The following is a 17,587-nucleotide window of genomic DNA, read 5'->3' on the forward strand; positions in this document are numbered from 1 at the left end:
TGACGGTTTAGGTTGGATACCATTTTAAGAAATTCCATTGATCTTTTAAAATTCTGACAATTTGGTAAAACTTGTTCAGACCCTTATCAATTACATATATTTCACTTAATTGATCTGAGAAATGTTTCCCCTATTGCTATTGAATGTATTTATAAAATCTTGTCTGAAAATTTAACTTTCGGTTCTCAATAGGGGTCAAAATTAAAAATTTATATTCTCTTTCATTACACTTTGAAAAGCTTCTCAAATTTCAGGTGTAGAGATTTTATATGTAGGAGGCTATAGTCATTGGCAATCAAGTGTGCTAGTATAAATGACCTTGACCAATTTTCAAGGTTACAGTATCCAATTATGTCAAAATCTTTAAATGGTGTTTTCTCAGTAACCCAGAGACACACAGTGATTTATTTTCAGTAGTATGCTGTATAGTCAATTGCTATTGCATGTATTAATAATACCTTGGCTGAAAAATTGCACTTCAGGTCCTCAATAGGTGTCAATTTTGAAAATTCCTATTTTGGGCAGCAAACTTTTTAAAAAAAAACTTTTCTTCAAGTTTTACGAGGTTTACAGCCTTGATATTTCACATGTAAGGTGTCCCAGTTTTTGGTTATCAGCTTTGATAATATGAATGACCTTGACACACTTTTAAGGGCACAAGGGTAAATTTTGTTAAAATCTTTAAATGACTTCTTTTCAGTAGCTATGAAATACAGGGTGATGATAATCTGAAGATGTTTATTCTAGAGTCTAGATATGTAATATATAAATTGCTTTAACACTTAGCTATCATGTTTATGGAAATGACTGACCTTTAGGTGAGTTATGTAAAGGTAAAAAGACCGTCAAATTGTTGGCCAACAATCTCTAGTTACTAATGTAAGACATAGTATAGATGCAGTTCATGAAGAGGTACTAGTTTGTGTACCCAAAATAGAGACTCATCAACCAGTGACTGAGCTTGCATCTGAAATCTGGCATGGTAAGATACTTCCAGTGTACTAGCTGTGTCAAACCAAAATGGGTCACTGTAAGTCCTTTTCTGTATGGTCAGATATAAAATGAGTACAAATGCTTATGTGGAAGGTTCATTAATTTTCTGTCCATCAGTATCCTAAAACACATGTACATTATTGTAAAAGTAGTTTGAATGCTTATTTTGATTATGTTAGTAGGTTAGCAGGTTTATGTATACTGAACTAAATGGAGACCGTTTCGGAGTAATACTATTGGTTATTTGATTACTGACCTTCAGTGACCTTAACAGAATTAATAGAAAATTGGCTTCTAATGTCACTTTTTTGGGATGATATTTATGCGTTTTAAAAGTTTCTTTCAGGTATTGGTAACTGTGCCTATGTTTAAACGGAGAATGGTACATGTAGTTAGATGGTAAATTTGCCCTTGGAGAGCACTCTTGATATTTTCCAAAGTGTGAGGATGGCATGGTGCACGCTAGGAATAATGAATCTGCAATCACAAGTCAAGCATAGAACAAGATGCCTTTCGCCAGATTTCAGGTTTAGTGACCTTGAGCACATGGATGATATAAAACAAATGGGATTCCTGCAAATCTGCAACATGGGAAATGTTGGCAAGAACAGGAATATACATGTATGAATATGGAGTTGTATGTTTATTTGCAGGGTTTATTGCTCCGTAAATACCTTGGGCCATTTTTTAGGTAAAATTTCTTGGAAGTAGCTGGTGGCTACCTCGGTGAATAATATGGGAGAGGACCCTCCCATGCCATCCAGAGTATTTAGGGTAAAGTGTCCAAGGATGTCATGTCAGCAAAGACCTGTTTGTTTTCCAGCTTTTCTGAGAAGAACAAACTGATAATGGTCGGGAGCTTCCACATGTATATATCAAATAAAATGCATTTATAATAGGTATTCATTGAAAAGTATGCACATTCAACTCACCAAAACTTGACAGAAAACACAAGAAAAAACAAGAAAAAAACAAATCAATTACTACTTCTCAGAATCTTTATTACAAAAAAGACAAAAAAAATCTTATAAATGCATAGCAAGCTACTTTTAACATACTGACTCTATTTGAAGGACTAATCTAAAACATATCTTCATTTCGTTCCATGATTAGAAATTTTATCTTGAAAGAGCTTTTAGTCAAATGATTGGTTATTGTTTTCTAATACACCTGTACATTAAGGAATTACATAACAATCGGTACCAAATTCAATTACCACAATGAAAATTCTTTATCACATGTAGTTTTACAACTGTGACAATTCCATATTAAATATGTGTTGAAAACCATGTTCCCAAATAAGCAGCAGTCTGCATTCAATCCGTAACGCAAGGCTACTCAATGGATAACTAAATAATTCAATGCTTACTGAGAACTAAAACCCTCCACCATGTGGCATGCATGTAAACAGAATATGCCCCACCTAATAGAACGTATCATTCCACTCACTGACTAGTCCCAAAAGAGAACACTCGTGGAATGTTAAAAGATGGCAAAGAGGTATCTGCTTATATATAAACATAAAGCTACAAATTAGTAATAATACATTTAAAACTAACAGTTAACTAAGACAATTGCTAATTATAACTAAAATATTAAGCAGTATTTATAACACCACAGAATATACTAAAAGTAATGAGTGTATATCTGTATATTGAACAACAAAATCACCTGCTTGAGTTGCATCAAGCAAACTGCAGGGACAGCCAACAATTGGTAAGGTATTAACATTGCGTGTGTTAAACTATTGCGTATATAAATGCAAATTCAGTGACTAACAAAACAGCACTTTCATAAGAGTTAAGGTCATTTGTACTGGTCATAATTCTTATTTCACTCTAGGAATGATTTTATTATGCTAGAATTGAACTGATAGAGAAATCTGATATACAATAGCATTACAGAAACAAACCACCGGTTCTTTATGGATTTTTTGGAGACTACTGTTTTACAAGATCTTATCATTGCACAAAGACATTATGTATTTAAGTAAATAGAACACAATTTCAAGCATAAGAAATCCAGCAAGTTATATTTTCATTCAGACTTGAATCAAATTTTCTAAAGTCTCAAATTTAAACCATTTCCTTTTTTTCCATTTTCACAAAACAGTATTTCTTAGTTTACAATAAGGTTACAAAATATGTATTACACTAGATAATGGTGATATAAAGTTAGTGTTTCCATTACAAGACGTTTATCTTCTTACAGACTACATGTTCTATCCCAAAAACCAGGGATACTCCAATGTAAGCTAGATGTCCTATCCCAAAAACCAGGGATATTCCAATGTAAGCTAGATGTCCTATCCCAAAAACCAGGGATATTCCAATGTAAGCTAGATGTCCTATCCCAAAAACCAGAGATATTCCAATGTAAGCTAGATGTCCTATCCCCAAAAACCAGGGATATTCCAATGTAAGCTAGATGTCCTATCCCAAAAACCAGGGATATTCCAATGAAAGCTAGATGTCCTATCCCAAAAACCAGGGATATTCCAATGTAAGCTAGATGTCCTATCCCAAAAACCAGGGATATTCATATACCTTGATACCTAAGTTATCAAATAAGTACAGTTAATGCATGGTCTGGTGTTGCGTAATTTGAAAAAAATTGCAGAATTATGTTAACACCCATACAAAATAAAACAAAAATAAGAACAAAAAAGAAAATCAAAGGGTCTATTAACTTTTACCCAATATTTGATTCAAGGTGTTCATCTTTTCCCAATTAACTGTGTATATGTCAATATAAAAATTCTGGGTGCATATCTATTTGGGCCATATAAAGACCTTTCTAAACTATTGGTTTGCAACAGCTGGAAATAATCATGTGAATTTTGAGGGCATTAGTTTAACGACCTCTTGCCTAAATAAAAAATTTCAGCAAGAGAAATTTGTTATAGTATTACATTGTAATAAAAAAGCCATAAACATTACATAGATAGTAAAAATGTTAAAGGTGATGCATGTGTAAACAACTGTACCAGAAAAAAGGCTGAAATATTATGTCAGCAAAACTAGATATGAATTGTGTGCAATCAATTTGATCAAAATGGAGACCCACACCAAGATCACATGATTATTAACAACATCAGGAAGTATATCCAACTTCAGCTAATGGATAATGACGCATGGAATTTTGGAGTGGTGGACAATAAAGTCGCTAACACTGCCAAGCATTGTCCTCCGAAGTTTTCCCTGGCCTCTGGTCCCCATAACTATCATTGATGCTCCATTCTCCTCAGCAAATTTACAAATGGAATCTCCAACATGACTCTCATTAATCTGCCTTGCCTCACAGGCAATCTAAAGAAGAAATTTGTGTAATTATAACTGGTATCATTCAAATCATGTTAAAAACAGAGCGTTGCTATAAAATATTGATGACAATGACATGACATCACCATGCCTACTATACATTATCAGAATATGGCGCTAAACATTTCACACTACACTCATTTTGGGACTGATCAGAAAATCAAAATAGCTGACAGGTGGTGATCTTTGATTTTGACAACAATAATGTTACAGGTAATAGCTCAGAAATACTACATAGATCTTTCTGAAATTTCCAATGTTTTTTTCCCTTGCTAAAAGGTTATGCCCTTTTAATTTTTGGACTGAACTGAAAGACATTTGATACTTTGATGTACATCAAACGAATCATGCATGATGGTATGTCGTAAATGGTGGGGTAAATTGATGGTGTGAAATGTTCATGGGTGACCTTTGCCCTTTTTAACCTTGTCTTAAGACCACCAAACACCTTTTATAACCATGTGTAGACATTGGTGGGGGTAATGTTATAGTGTGAATGTGAATTTAATCTGTCGACGTGTTCAAGGAATATCTGGTACACAATTTTATCACAGCCATACAGACAGTCTCCCCCCCCCCCTACACCCATCTCTGTAGGGGACTGGAGGGTGGGGATGGGGTGTGGACAATAAGGGACCAACTTTTGTATTTCCTGTATTTATACAAATGACATTCCAGACTTGCTAATAAGATACCTATTTATATCGCCGTTCTTTAAATTTTCTAAACTGATGCTAATTCAGTCCCCCCCCCCCCCCCCCCCCCCCAGTTTGTACACCACAGATGTTTGGCAATAACATACCAAATCTGACAGTACCAGCAACCAATCCTACAAGATCTAGCAATCTGAACTTACCCTTTTAGGGCGGAGAAGATCAACATAGCCTGCCAACATCGTTTCAATACGGGTACTTTCAGCCTTTGCTTGCTCTGCTATTTCCGTAATCCTCTCCACAGAGTAGTTCCCAGCTGTTTACAAATAAAATCAAAGTTGTGTAGATATACCTCAACCTCACATTCCCTGATCTTTTTATATTGAATTCTATCAGTTTTGGAGTTCATTGTCTCTGGGTATCTTTAACACAGGCTTTTCATTGTGCTAAGTTGGGTGGGGGTAGCTGTTATGAAAACATTAATAAACACCAGTGTACAAAATAGTAGTTTTTCAGTATCCTTGTAAAAAGTGGAATACTAAGTATTATGCATATTCATTATGTATGGTAGGTAATTAACATGCATTCTTTATATACATTTGAACCTTGCTACCTCGAACTCATACAACTTGAGGACCTCATTTAGCTCAAAGTATTACATCAGTCCTTGCCAAACTTCACACTTAACATTCAAATTCACTTAAATCAATTATTCCAAAAACTTAAAGTTTTCTGACAGTCCTACTGACTTTGAGATAGAGAGAGATGTTTATTTCTAGATATCCATCCAAAATGGAATATTACTCCATTGGTAACTACTTTTAATACTTGTAATTTTAATATCTTTTTACTGATTTCAATCTTCTTCTTCAAATAAAACCTTGATAATCTGTCTTTATTAAAATGTACACCTATAACACCTAGTTGTGAGGTTAGTGTAGTATCATTATTGACGGATCACAAATAAAATTTTAAAATATGATTTCTTTTTTTTAAATGCAATATGAATTGTCAAACAAGCAGCATGATATATACACTTTACTATGTGTTATCATTCAGACTTTGATATCAGCCAGACTGGCTCCTAACTCCAGATAAAAGCCACTTTACACTGACTGTAGAAAAGAAGTGATGATTTGGGATTTTTAAATGTTTCCATTTTTGTTCTGTCTCGCCTTTTTTTGGGAGTCACGTGGTTAGGCAGTCTTGAATTTCTTGGCTAGGCAATTTGGTGTTGTAGATTGTGAGTTTGAAGCCTGGTCAGGGCATGAGTCTAAATTTGCTTATAGAATAAGAACTAAAATTATGGTGTAAGTTTGAGTATCTTGATAATCCCTTCAGCCTATGGACACTGAAGGCCTCTTTTCAAGGGGCAAAAAGAATCTATGTTGTATGAAAAATGGTGATTCAAATATCAAAAATCCTACTTCAAAAACATTATGGAATATGGCTCTTAAATGAAGTTTTTTCTTTAATTTTGAAAAAGTTGAAAATCAAAAGTTGACTTCATTGTGAATCATAACTTAAAACAGATAGCCCTCCATTCACCTCGATATGCAATTAATGGTACACAGTCTTGTATTAGTTATAGTATTAGAACTTGTCCCTCACAATCATTGTAAATTTAATTTTCATCAGACTTACGAAGTAATCCAGTATTAATCTTTTGAACTAGTTCAACCACAGTTACCACATATACATGATCTCCTTCTTGATGAATATTTTTCAGGTACCCTGAAACGAAAACACAGCCACATATCAACAACAATCACTGAAGCGTACTGCTAAATCTAAAGAGCATTGTTTCAACTGTCATTAATCTGCAAGAATTAGGAATAAATCTATCTAGATAGACTTTTCATTAAATGAGTCTTTAGTTCAGGTGTAAATCAAAAATTTGTTAAATCTTATTCCACAATTATTTCAATCATTGCATATTCTGTGCTAATATAAATCATTCCATATTCCGTGACTCTTCTATAATAATTGCACATCATGTTAAAGTGTTGCTGTAAACATAAATATGTATTAACCCACTGTTGCTGTATCATATCAAATAGATATAGCTGTTTATTAACTTAATAGTACATGTATTAAAAGTATTTATCTACAGATGTACTTTTTTGTTAGTCTCTGAAGCCGTCCAAACACCACCCTTCTCCCTCCTCTTTTTTTTACTTAAACTTGCCTTGCTCTTGCAAATCATCCTATCAATGAGGAAACAGTATAATATTTTTTACATGTATACTATTAATTTGATGTGTGATCATAAGAATTCCAAAAGAATTCATACATAAAGGTAAAAAAAAAAAATTAGAAACACATGCTGTGTAGGGTCAAGGATAGTCAAGTTATACCAGTGCCAAGTATCGATGTGGTATGTACATTTTTACAGGTGGCCTCAATCACCTTTAGGTCTTGAGGCTCTTTGGGCAACTCTACAACCCAATTACTGCTCAACAGAAAATTACTCAAGACAAATAACAAAGAGTCTCTCATCCATTAGCATCTGTGATGGACAAGAGCTAGCTAGGGCTTCTTTGTAAACCAGAAGTCTGGAAACACGAAATGGAAGAGAAGAGAATTTGGTCACTCTCAACACATACAAATAATGTATTTATATTTCTATAATCATTAGAGACTTGTGACATTAACATTACATGATAGTATTGTCTTCATCTGGTTAGTTTCCTATTAAAGTTGACAAAGGGCTGGCATTATATATAGTATAAGGTAAAAATAACAAGAAAATATCAATATATGAACAGAATCATGATCAAATTCAAATTCAATAAATCTAGGGTAACAATGATTAGTGTTGTGTAAAAAATCAGTGATCGATAATATTTTTTCATAATCGATTAATAGGTAAAATTTAAGAAATGTTTTAATTTTTCATCCTACATCCGGTTTCGCTGTTAGAAATGTATAAAGGGAGATTACTTGCTATTTAAGGTTTAAAAATATGGTGGTTAAATAACTATTAGTCGGAAGGGTTCTAACTACCTACAATTTAATTTTTGTCTTCACTGTGCATGTGGTCAATGTAAGAATGACAAGACACGAAATCCTAAGCAACTTTTGGTATAGTTTACAATAGGCAATGTTTTACAAGATTGTTATAAATCATATATCAAAGGAAGCATAAAATGGGTTTTTACTAATCTGTTACTGCAACTGATGTCACACCACTCCAAGGTATCCCAAACCCACTGACAAACTAAAGAGCATCAAACATGTCCAGCTTCATATTGCACAAAGAAATAGAATATTTAACAAGCAATTCTTAGTCATCCATTTAATAACTACATGTACATAGCTGACTCAATAAGTGCACCACACCTATAGGGGCACCTGTTACAAACTCTAGTTTTCTGAGATAAATACGACACATCTATGCCACAAAAACAAAGTGAAATCATTGCTTATGACCTAAAAACATTCAATATTCAGTTCCCACCAGAACTATGGCTGAAAACAACAATGTCTTCAATGACTATTTTTTTTATATATCAGTTTTATGTCTCCACAAAATGCATGCAGAAACTTCTCTTTGTTCTAAGAGTCACTGGTAATATATACATGTATTTGTATACCGTAATTGATGTAGGTGATTGTTTCAAGTCAATTTTTAAAAAACTTATTTTACAACAAGAAGTTATCAGCTTATACAATGTACTAGTTAATCGCTCTCCTTAGTCAGGATGGAAACATACAAGGGGTCTTACTGTGATAGAAAACTGGAGTAACCATTGAAAACTGATGAGGTGGGCCGGGTCAGGTGACATCATACTTTTTCATATTCGCTCCAGATATCAAATCCAGGATGTATAATTAAAAAGTGAATGTATTACTACTGTGCCAGTCGACCATTCAATAAAAGGAATTGGGAACATGGCCCACATTCGACCCCACAGAGTCCCTGGATAAAGGTCTGAACATTTACTCTCAGATTGTTCTGATTAAATAACATCCTTATTCTCTGGACACTTACAATATCAAATATGGTAATTTATACATACTGTAAATACATAATGTATTAGGTACAATTCATACAAGCTGTAGCACCTTGACTTTAATTTAATTCTGCAAAACAATATGTGATTCATCATTCTATTTTTAGAATCTTTTACATTAACTTAAGATCTGATTTGAAATAATCAAACTGTACCTGAATCATTGGTATTATTGCTGGCACATGACTGATACCAACTGTCATTAGCATGTGAATTCAATATGTCTTAAAATTGTCTTGTTCTGTAAGCATCCATTATATGCCTGTAGACAACATGTAGATCAATTAGGCCTATTATCTATACTTCTTCAAACTGTTTCTGGCAAATAAATACATTTCTTTATGAAGTGTGCCTGTATGAGTCAGAGAATGAACCAGTAATAACATCAGGTATATGGTAAATATTATGGTAAATTTCTTGTTGGTCATTGGCCTGGATATATCTCAGCCTGGACAGGTATATCTTGTACAGGTCACTGAAGTGTATATATCTCAACATGGTCATTTATCTCTCAGTAACCTCTTCAGAGGTTTCTCTCATTCTGTACAGCTATATGGCCAGGAGGATCTCTTTCCTGTAATAAGGGGTCTCTGTTACTTCGACAATTTTGTCTGTAACCTGGTCATGTGTAAATGGAACAAACCCATAGAAACTATGGCTAATAGTATTTCCCCTGTGGGATTTCCTATCTTCTCCTGCCCACATACAGTGACATTAAGTACACAGTCACTGTGGGCTTTTTACTTTTATTGATGTTATGTTGCGTTAGTACACCAGTAAAGTGTGCCCCTTCAGAACATTGTATGTTACTAGTTTTCCTCTAACAGTGAGCAACAACTGACGAGTGACAAAGTTCCATTACACGCTATTGATCTCCTTCCAAACAACTATTTTTCAGGCTCTTCTAATACCACAATAGTATGTCTGTATCACAGCCACAGAATCAAACCTACTCCAGTGGTAGGTGTGGAGCTCCACCACCTCCTTCACTGCATTGCGCACATGCATGGGGCTCTATACATTTTTGCAATACATATCCTAGGAATCAAAAACCATTATATGTGATTAAGTACTCAGACATGGTGCTGGCTCAGTCTTTCACTACATGTGCAAAAAGAAACTTTAATTTCAATTTCTTTGGCACATATTTTTTTTATACAGAAATTGTGCATGCCTATTTTACCCTAGTACTAGTAAATAAAGCCATTGAGCCACCAATTCTTGCCAGTGTTTAGGGAAATGATAATCAATTTTAACAAAGCTTGACAATTTTCCAGAAATTTTCAAAAAATGCATTTTCTTTCTTGAAAAATTGATGTAAAAGTTTGTGATCCTACTAAGAAAAGTATGTATTGGCAACACTGTACGGGTATAGGTTGATAACCAGTATAGCTGACACAAGTATCTTGAAAAGCTTCTTCATTATTTATATACATTATAGACATAGAGCTCAATTTTTTTCCTCAATCTACCACAACATTCAATAACAGTATATACAAAGTATTTGGTCTGATAAATTCTTAAAACACAAATATATATACTAAACAGTATACAGGCCTAATTAAGTGCTAATCACATTGTTTAGTGTATATGAACAGTTGCTGCAAACACCTGTTATGTTGATGCGATTAGTTGTAGCAGAGGCTTTCTACTTGTTGTACAGCAGTTTACTAAAATAGTATCACCTGGCCAGTTACCAGGCGACTATTGTGTAGATCCTAATCTATACTATGTTAAGGTATGACAATGTGTGAGGTCAGTTCTCACAGGTCGACAAGTTACCAGACACCTCTAGTGGTTAATCATTTCTGGATGTTTATATAGGTCACCAGCTAGTACACAGAACAAGGCTCTTCATTTAAAAATCAAAGATGGAGGTCTAACATTTCAAATTCATGATAGTATCATGTGAGCTCTTTAAAAAAAACTACAGCAGCAATATCAATGAATAAAAAAGTAAAACATTCTACAAAAAAAATCTGTTTCTGATTGCAGTTTATAGATCCAGATTCCCTTCGTTACAATCTTGTCTGAAATTAGACACAAACACTATTACAATTGTCTATGGATCAACAACTCTGATCAATTCTCTGTAATTGTGGAGAAATTATTGATGGATTATTGATTGGTTTTAAGGAAAACCAGTAGACTTGAGTACTGTAAAGAGCAAGGCATTATTCATGTATTCCTACACTCTAGTTGTTCACAAACTCCAGTCTAGCCAACATTTGAGGAGATTCATATTATGGTCACTTCAGTGAATAAACAGAAATGATGTTAATGTTTTGTTTTATTAAAATTTGCAGTTTACACCTATATTTTACACACACACACACACACACACACACACACACACACACACACACACACACACACACACACACACACACACACAAGGAACTTGAGGATAAATACTGGAATGAAACAGTAAATGCTAGTACACATAACATCTGAATGTACTTGTCGACCTATTTCTGACACAGTAAAAGTCATCACTTTGTGTTATTTATGGTCACTGTCACTTAAAGCTGTTCTACCTGTAGAGCAGTGCTCACTGTGCCCTTCACCAAAATAGATTAGAGTTCCCTACAATTTCTCAAGGTCACTCAAGTAGACTATGGTGTGTCAAACCAGCCAGCTCTTTCTTTAAGAATCATAACAAGACAAATATTCTACAGTTTAGTTTAGGTAATATTGACTCAGCTTAAGTAATTAGAGATCCAGGCTCTCATCAATCCCTCCTATTCTATCTTTCTATTTTTTTTCCATTTCCATAATAAATCCACATTAGAGATTTTCTTTCCAAGGTAAGACATGCTTGCGTCTGATTAATATATGTTTAGTGCACCTGAAAGGATGACATGCACACAAGATGTAATTAACATATTTGTCTACAGCTACTTAACAGTAAAATTAATTTACATATTTTGTGTACATACAAGTATGTCTTAGTAATCCGTATAAAATACACACTATATTAAACTAATGTTCATTTAGGTTTATCATTGATCAAAGACAGTTTAACACACTGAAGACCTTTGAATTACTGAACAAGGTCAAAACATTTCAGGTTTGTGAATTAATTTGGTGTTTGTCAAGGAACAACTTTTAGAAATCTTATATTAAAAGTTCAATATATTACTTATGAAATTGTTAACTTCTGATATCATTTTTGGGATGAATGAAACATTTCAGTATCACTAAATTGTTCTAAAGACATGAAAATATGTCATTTTCAACAAGATGATCAACAAGACATTGTAAATTTGCAAATGCTGAAATTTCAGTTAAGAATTCAGCAGTGTTTTGTTCATCACTGATCAGAATAATCTACTGCTTTTCGTTATTTAATTTTATCGTGTTGTTTCCATGACTCCCACTGTTCAGAGACAATAATTTTCAGCAAAGATTTCATTTTCTTTTCCTTTAACATTCGAATGTCCCAAAGAAAAATTGTTAACCCTAGACACACTAACAGTAAGAAGTATAAATTATGTATAATGGAGGATACTAAGTTAATTATCACTAAATCTAGTAAACTTAAAAATTAATTTACAAAATTGTCCTATTTTTCATCTAAAGGGGAAATATGAATATCAAACTGTCAAATTACGATTAATTCTGTCCATTTAAGAGCAATATCTGCACATAAAGTATATAATATCTGCTTTACTCGAGTCACAACCAAGTATGTTCGTACCTCCTCGAACGCCCCGCCCACTTTAGCATGAACCACTCCCGTCAGCAAGCTTGGTTGCCGTTATCACAAAGGGAAAACTGACGCTAAATATACACAGAAATTTAAGCTAATATTGAGAGATAATTTATTTTGGTGCCTTTTCGAATAATCAAGCCATGCCAAATAAAAGTGTAAAGAGTAGGCTTACGGCACTTCCACATTTTTAATGGTTTCTACGATTATACGCAAAATGATCGAACACCATGCAGAGACATAGTTAAATTTTATATAGTCTACTTACAATCAAATGCCCGATTGGAATGTTCGCTGCTGTCAACAGCTATAAGGATTTTCCTTCCAGCGGCTTTCTGTTCCATGGTTGGGAGAATATTTCAAACTGGGCCTAACTATCACACAAGGTCAGCCTTATTCACTGTTCGTAAGGACGTTATAAATAAAACCGGAAGAGCACGGATGTGGAATCCGGAAAATACGAAAACATATTGCATCCAATGGCAAAGTTATTTATTGGTAATTTAGATAGAAAGAGATGTATATATGTGTGGAATACTGCTAACGACCATATTTATTAACAAGAGGTCCATAGGTCCTTGTATCGCTTACATGGCTTTACTTAGCTGAAATTGTTTTATTTAAATCATGAAAAAACAACACTCAACATAATTGACCCAAACTCAAAGTCAATAAAACTAAGACAAGAAATTGACAAAAGAAAGATTTACACGGAGACTCATGAAAAAAGTGGGAAACTGAAGGAAGATGATCGGAATTCTAAATGTTCAACCGCACAGCATATAATATACCCATGTTTTTTCATTGTGCGCTAACCTTCTGTCCCAGGGGGTCAGCAGAACCAATCATGTTACAGACCAAGTTGAGGCATAATCTTACCATTCCCACAGAAGAAGAATTTTAAAGAATTTGTTATATTTTCCATATTGGGTCATGCCCCTTCTGCCCTAGGGAGCAAAGATGCACTGTTTTTACAACATTGATTCCCCTTCACCCAATCATGCTTCGGACCAAAGGTGGGCAAAATCCATTCATTCTTACAGGAGGAGTAGGATTTTCAAGAATTTGCACCACTTTCCCTCTTAGGCCCCGTCCATCTGGTATCCGGGGTTAAGACAAACCATTTATACAAAATTGATACCCCCTCACTAAAAATTCTTCAGATCAAAATTTTGGAGAAATTAAAGTATTCCTAAAAGAGGAGTAAGATGTTTAAATTTTTTCTCTATTTCCCCTATAGCACCCCATCCTTCAGGACCACAAGGGAGAGACCCATCATTTATTCGACATTGATTCCCCTTCACCCAACAATTTGGGAGCATCAAATCATTTCTTCAGAAGGAGTAGTACTTTAAAGAATTTACTCTGCCTACCTTGATTGGGCCAGTTTCTCTGGCCCAGGGGACCGATACCAACCGTTTATAAAAAGGATTTCTCTTCACATAATACTCATACCATATTTGGTAATAATCTAGCATTAAATGTTGAATGTATTTGTTTCATCTGTTCTTAATTTTGGTTGTGTAATCTGGTGATCAGTTAGATAGAGCACATACCGACTTTTTAAAGAAAAAAATAATCTTGCATGTTTGCAAGAGCATACCTTCTTTTATGTAATATTCTGAACTAGGTCGTTTTCCTCTGCATATCACTCGGAATTGCAGAGGGATAAGATATTGGTTGAAATTATCTAAGTTGTTTATTGAAGTCAGTGTATGAAGATAGAATTGAATATAATCACAGAAACTAAGTGGCGGTGCCAGGTTGTTAACGAAAAAGTGTTTATATATATATTTTTTTTCAAACGACGCCTTGTCGATAATTTCATTCAATTATGGAATGAATATGTTAGCTCGTTTACTTTAAAGCACTTTAAAGCAAAACCGATTCCAGATATCTATATTTGACATATCTAAATTTCAATTGTCTTCTCATCAGTCGCAGTACAGAATTTAGTAGAAGACGGGTTCCTTTTTATAATAACTTGTCCTCTGTACATGAATTTAAGTAACAAATATATTAAAATATACTTTTGGAGCCGTCCATTGTCGTTTAAACCTGTACATGTACTAACGGTACGTAATAGAAAAGAACTTTGTTTTCTAGGCAAATATTTACAACCAAGTTTATTATTATGATCAACATTTCAAGCGTAATGTGTGTTGCTTATTTATCACGCATCTTCTGCCAATTACCTCCTGTAAAATGATATTGTGTGGCAGAATTCAAATTAGGATTATCTTTCCATTATCCTTTTGTACTCTTATGCGTACTCAGCTGTCCGCTAGTCCGTCTTGGCTTTTGTCTTTGTATACTATCTGAATACCTTGTGTGTTGTGATAGCCTCGTATTGTACATGTGCATTTTATTCTTGTGTTTTTAATTGTAACGTTTAAAGTGAATGAGCAATATAACCAACTTCACTATACCTACATAAAACCCCAAACCACCCATGATAGGATTAGAAGTAGAATCTTGATATTAATATTGAAAGTTATTACTTTACATTAACTAAATAAGAGTACTTCCCGAAATGCTTTACTATAGTAACAACGGTGTACTAGAATAAAAGAATATCGATTTGTTATGAAATTTGGATGAAACTTTTGAAAGATTTTATTGTCGGGCAAATATGAACTATTTTCCCGAAGAATAATTCCATTATTCAAAATTGAACGATGCTTATTGATAATCAAATAAAATGATACATTTAAATAAATGTTTATCTTTTATCCTTCAATATAAATATCCCATACTTTTGTATTCACATTTTCTGTGAATGTGTGTGTTTGTCATGCTGTAACATTCATGCATATGTCATCCCCATATATGATGAACAAATACATTGCATACGTATATATAACTGTGTAATTACCATCAGGTTAATGATATATGCGTATGAATCACAAAGGTATTGTCTACTGCAAATGAAAGACTTTATATAATTAATATTTCAATAAAAGTCTAAATCTAATTACATAGATCTTTCACTATATCATAAGCTCACTGTCAGTTCGTGACATCTGATCATGAGCCAACGATATTTATCGTAATTGTCTCCCTTAGCACGTGCTTCACGAAAATCAACGTTTATACAGGACACCTCGCTACATTTTATCGATGACGAATCACCCAAACGACGGAAGTGTTTAGAAAATTTTTGCGTAACATATGTTCTGGTATAAGCCGTAGAGGTTTCCATAAAGGTGCGTCTACTCACCATTCACACACACTTAATTTTTAACGCAACAATATAAAATCTAGCGGGTTCAGAAGATATATCTAGTGAAAGTTTACAGAACCGATAGTTAGAAAACTCGTATACGATGTTCACTGTGGCTAGTTTTAATCTTGGGAGAAACGATGATAAATTTAACCTAAGGCCGAAATAGCGATACCAGGTTCCAAATGCATGACGAAACATAGTGACAGGTTTCATTTTACACAAAATCTTTCTAGCAAGCAAGTAAGCATCGTGCATCGATGTATTCAATTTTTTAAAAATAGAAATCATTTATAAATTGAGAAAAAGGGGAAAAAATGAAACAATTTTAAGCGAACAAAATATACAGAAAGATACTCAGAAAGATATTACAATACCCGATATTCCATGTTGGACTATATCATAATAAACATTTTTTTCTTCACTTATTTATATGGCGAATATCCAGTACATGGAAAATATCATAATAAGCGGGGTATCATAATATCCGATATCATAACAAGTTGGACCCACTCTATAAGAGCATATGACCGAGTCGATGACCGTAGAAAAGAGAACACACTGCTGATGCAATCTTTTGATACAGTAAATGTAAAAGTCATTACCTTAAGAATCGCAATTATTTAAAGAGAATATAGAGTACTGTCCATTCACCAGAAAGACTATATCAGTGAGGTTATATTTACCTTAAATTGGCAAGAAAACCGTGGTTTTTGCCAACATATTTTCGTGATTCTTTCCTCAGGAATATCGAACTACGATTTGATGAAGGAACTGGTATTATAATAAAAAAAATTAAACTTCACGGCATTGCCCCTTTAAAAGTAAAATACGTAACCAATTTCTCATTTTATAGTGAAAACAAGGAAATATTTAACATGATACCAAGTGGCCGGAAGTAATTTTTAGATGTAGCTCCATAGTATCAAATTGAACGTATACACATCAGAACCTACGCGAGTATCGACTGCCTTGGTCCTGTTTTATCATGGGTAAGTACCGTTTGTTAATTCTAGAATAGATCGAAGAAAGTCAGAATTTTATATAATCGTGAAAGTTTCCCTCCTGCAGCGTAGACCTTGATCGAACACTAAGTCTGTACAAATATTTTTCTCTGGAACATGACGCCCTTAGGACACGTCATCATCACTGGAACTATGTCTCTCGTTATTTATTATCGACACATTTTTATTAAGAATCACGTTGTAATATACGGTTGCATTTCTTACGGAAACGATTATAACGAGTTGATATGACAGATACCAAAATAGCTTCTCATCGATGATTAAAACGTGTCATTTTTAAAGATTCCAGATACGAAATTAGGATGTATTTCCTTGATCCAGTAAGTTGGTATCAAAATTATAATAATAAACAACAATTAAAGTTATTATAAATTTTTGTATTTAATATGTAACTCACAGGCAAAATTAAACTCTTGCAAAATAAAAATGGACAAAAAAAACCCACTTAAAAACGCTTTAGGGAAATAATGAAGATTGCCGGAAATACTGCGCGCCTTATCTACCTACAAGTGGGTAATTTATACACGTTTTACTGAAACAGTTCTACCAGGACATTGACTCATTTATCGTTATGATCATTATTTTGCCAAGATTTGAAAAAAATAAATAAATAAAAAATGAATAAATAAAACATCATCGTGTTAG

General features: G+C 33.8%; 1 protein-coding gene across 1 annotated transcript; it reads right to left on the minus strand.

Annotated features, from left to right (window-relative positions):
• Window positions 1-1,973: 1,973 nt before the first annotated feature.
• On the minus strand, window positions 1,974-13,086 carry LOC132563677 (universal stress protein YxiE-like). The gene is made up of 4 exons (XM_060228416.1): window positions 12,963-13,086; window positions 6,611-6,700; window positions 5,170-5,282; window positions 1,974-4,301 (listed from the first exon to the last, which is right to left on the minus strand). The coding sequence occupies exons 1-4, from the start codon at window positions 13,036-13,038 to the stop codon at window positions 4,110-4,112; spliced, it is 471 nt and encodes a 156-aa protein (XP_060084399.1). The 5' UTR covers window positions 13,039-13,086; the 3' UTR covers window positions 1,974-4,109.
• Between the last annotated feature and the right edge of the window lie 4,501 nt (window positions 13,087-17,587).

The sequence above is a fragment of the Ylistrum balloti genome, unplaced genomic scaffold (genome assembly GCF_031769215.1).
Source record: "Ylistrum balloti isolate Yb309-2 unplaced genomic scaffold, AGI_CSIRO_Ybal_v1 Utg371816, whole genome shotgun sequence".
Lineage (NCBI taxonomy): Eukaryota > Metazoa > Mollusca > Bivalvia > Pectinida > Pectinidae > Ylistrum > Ylistrum balloti.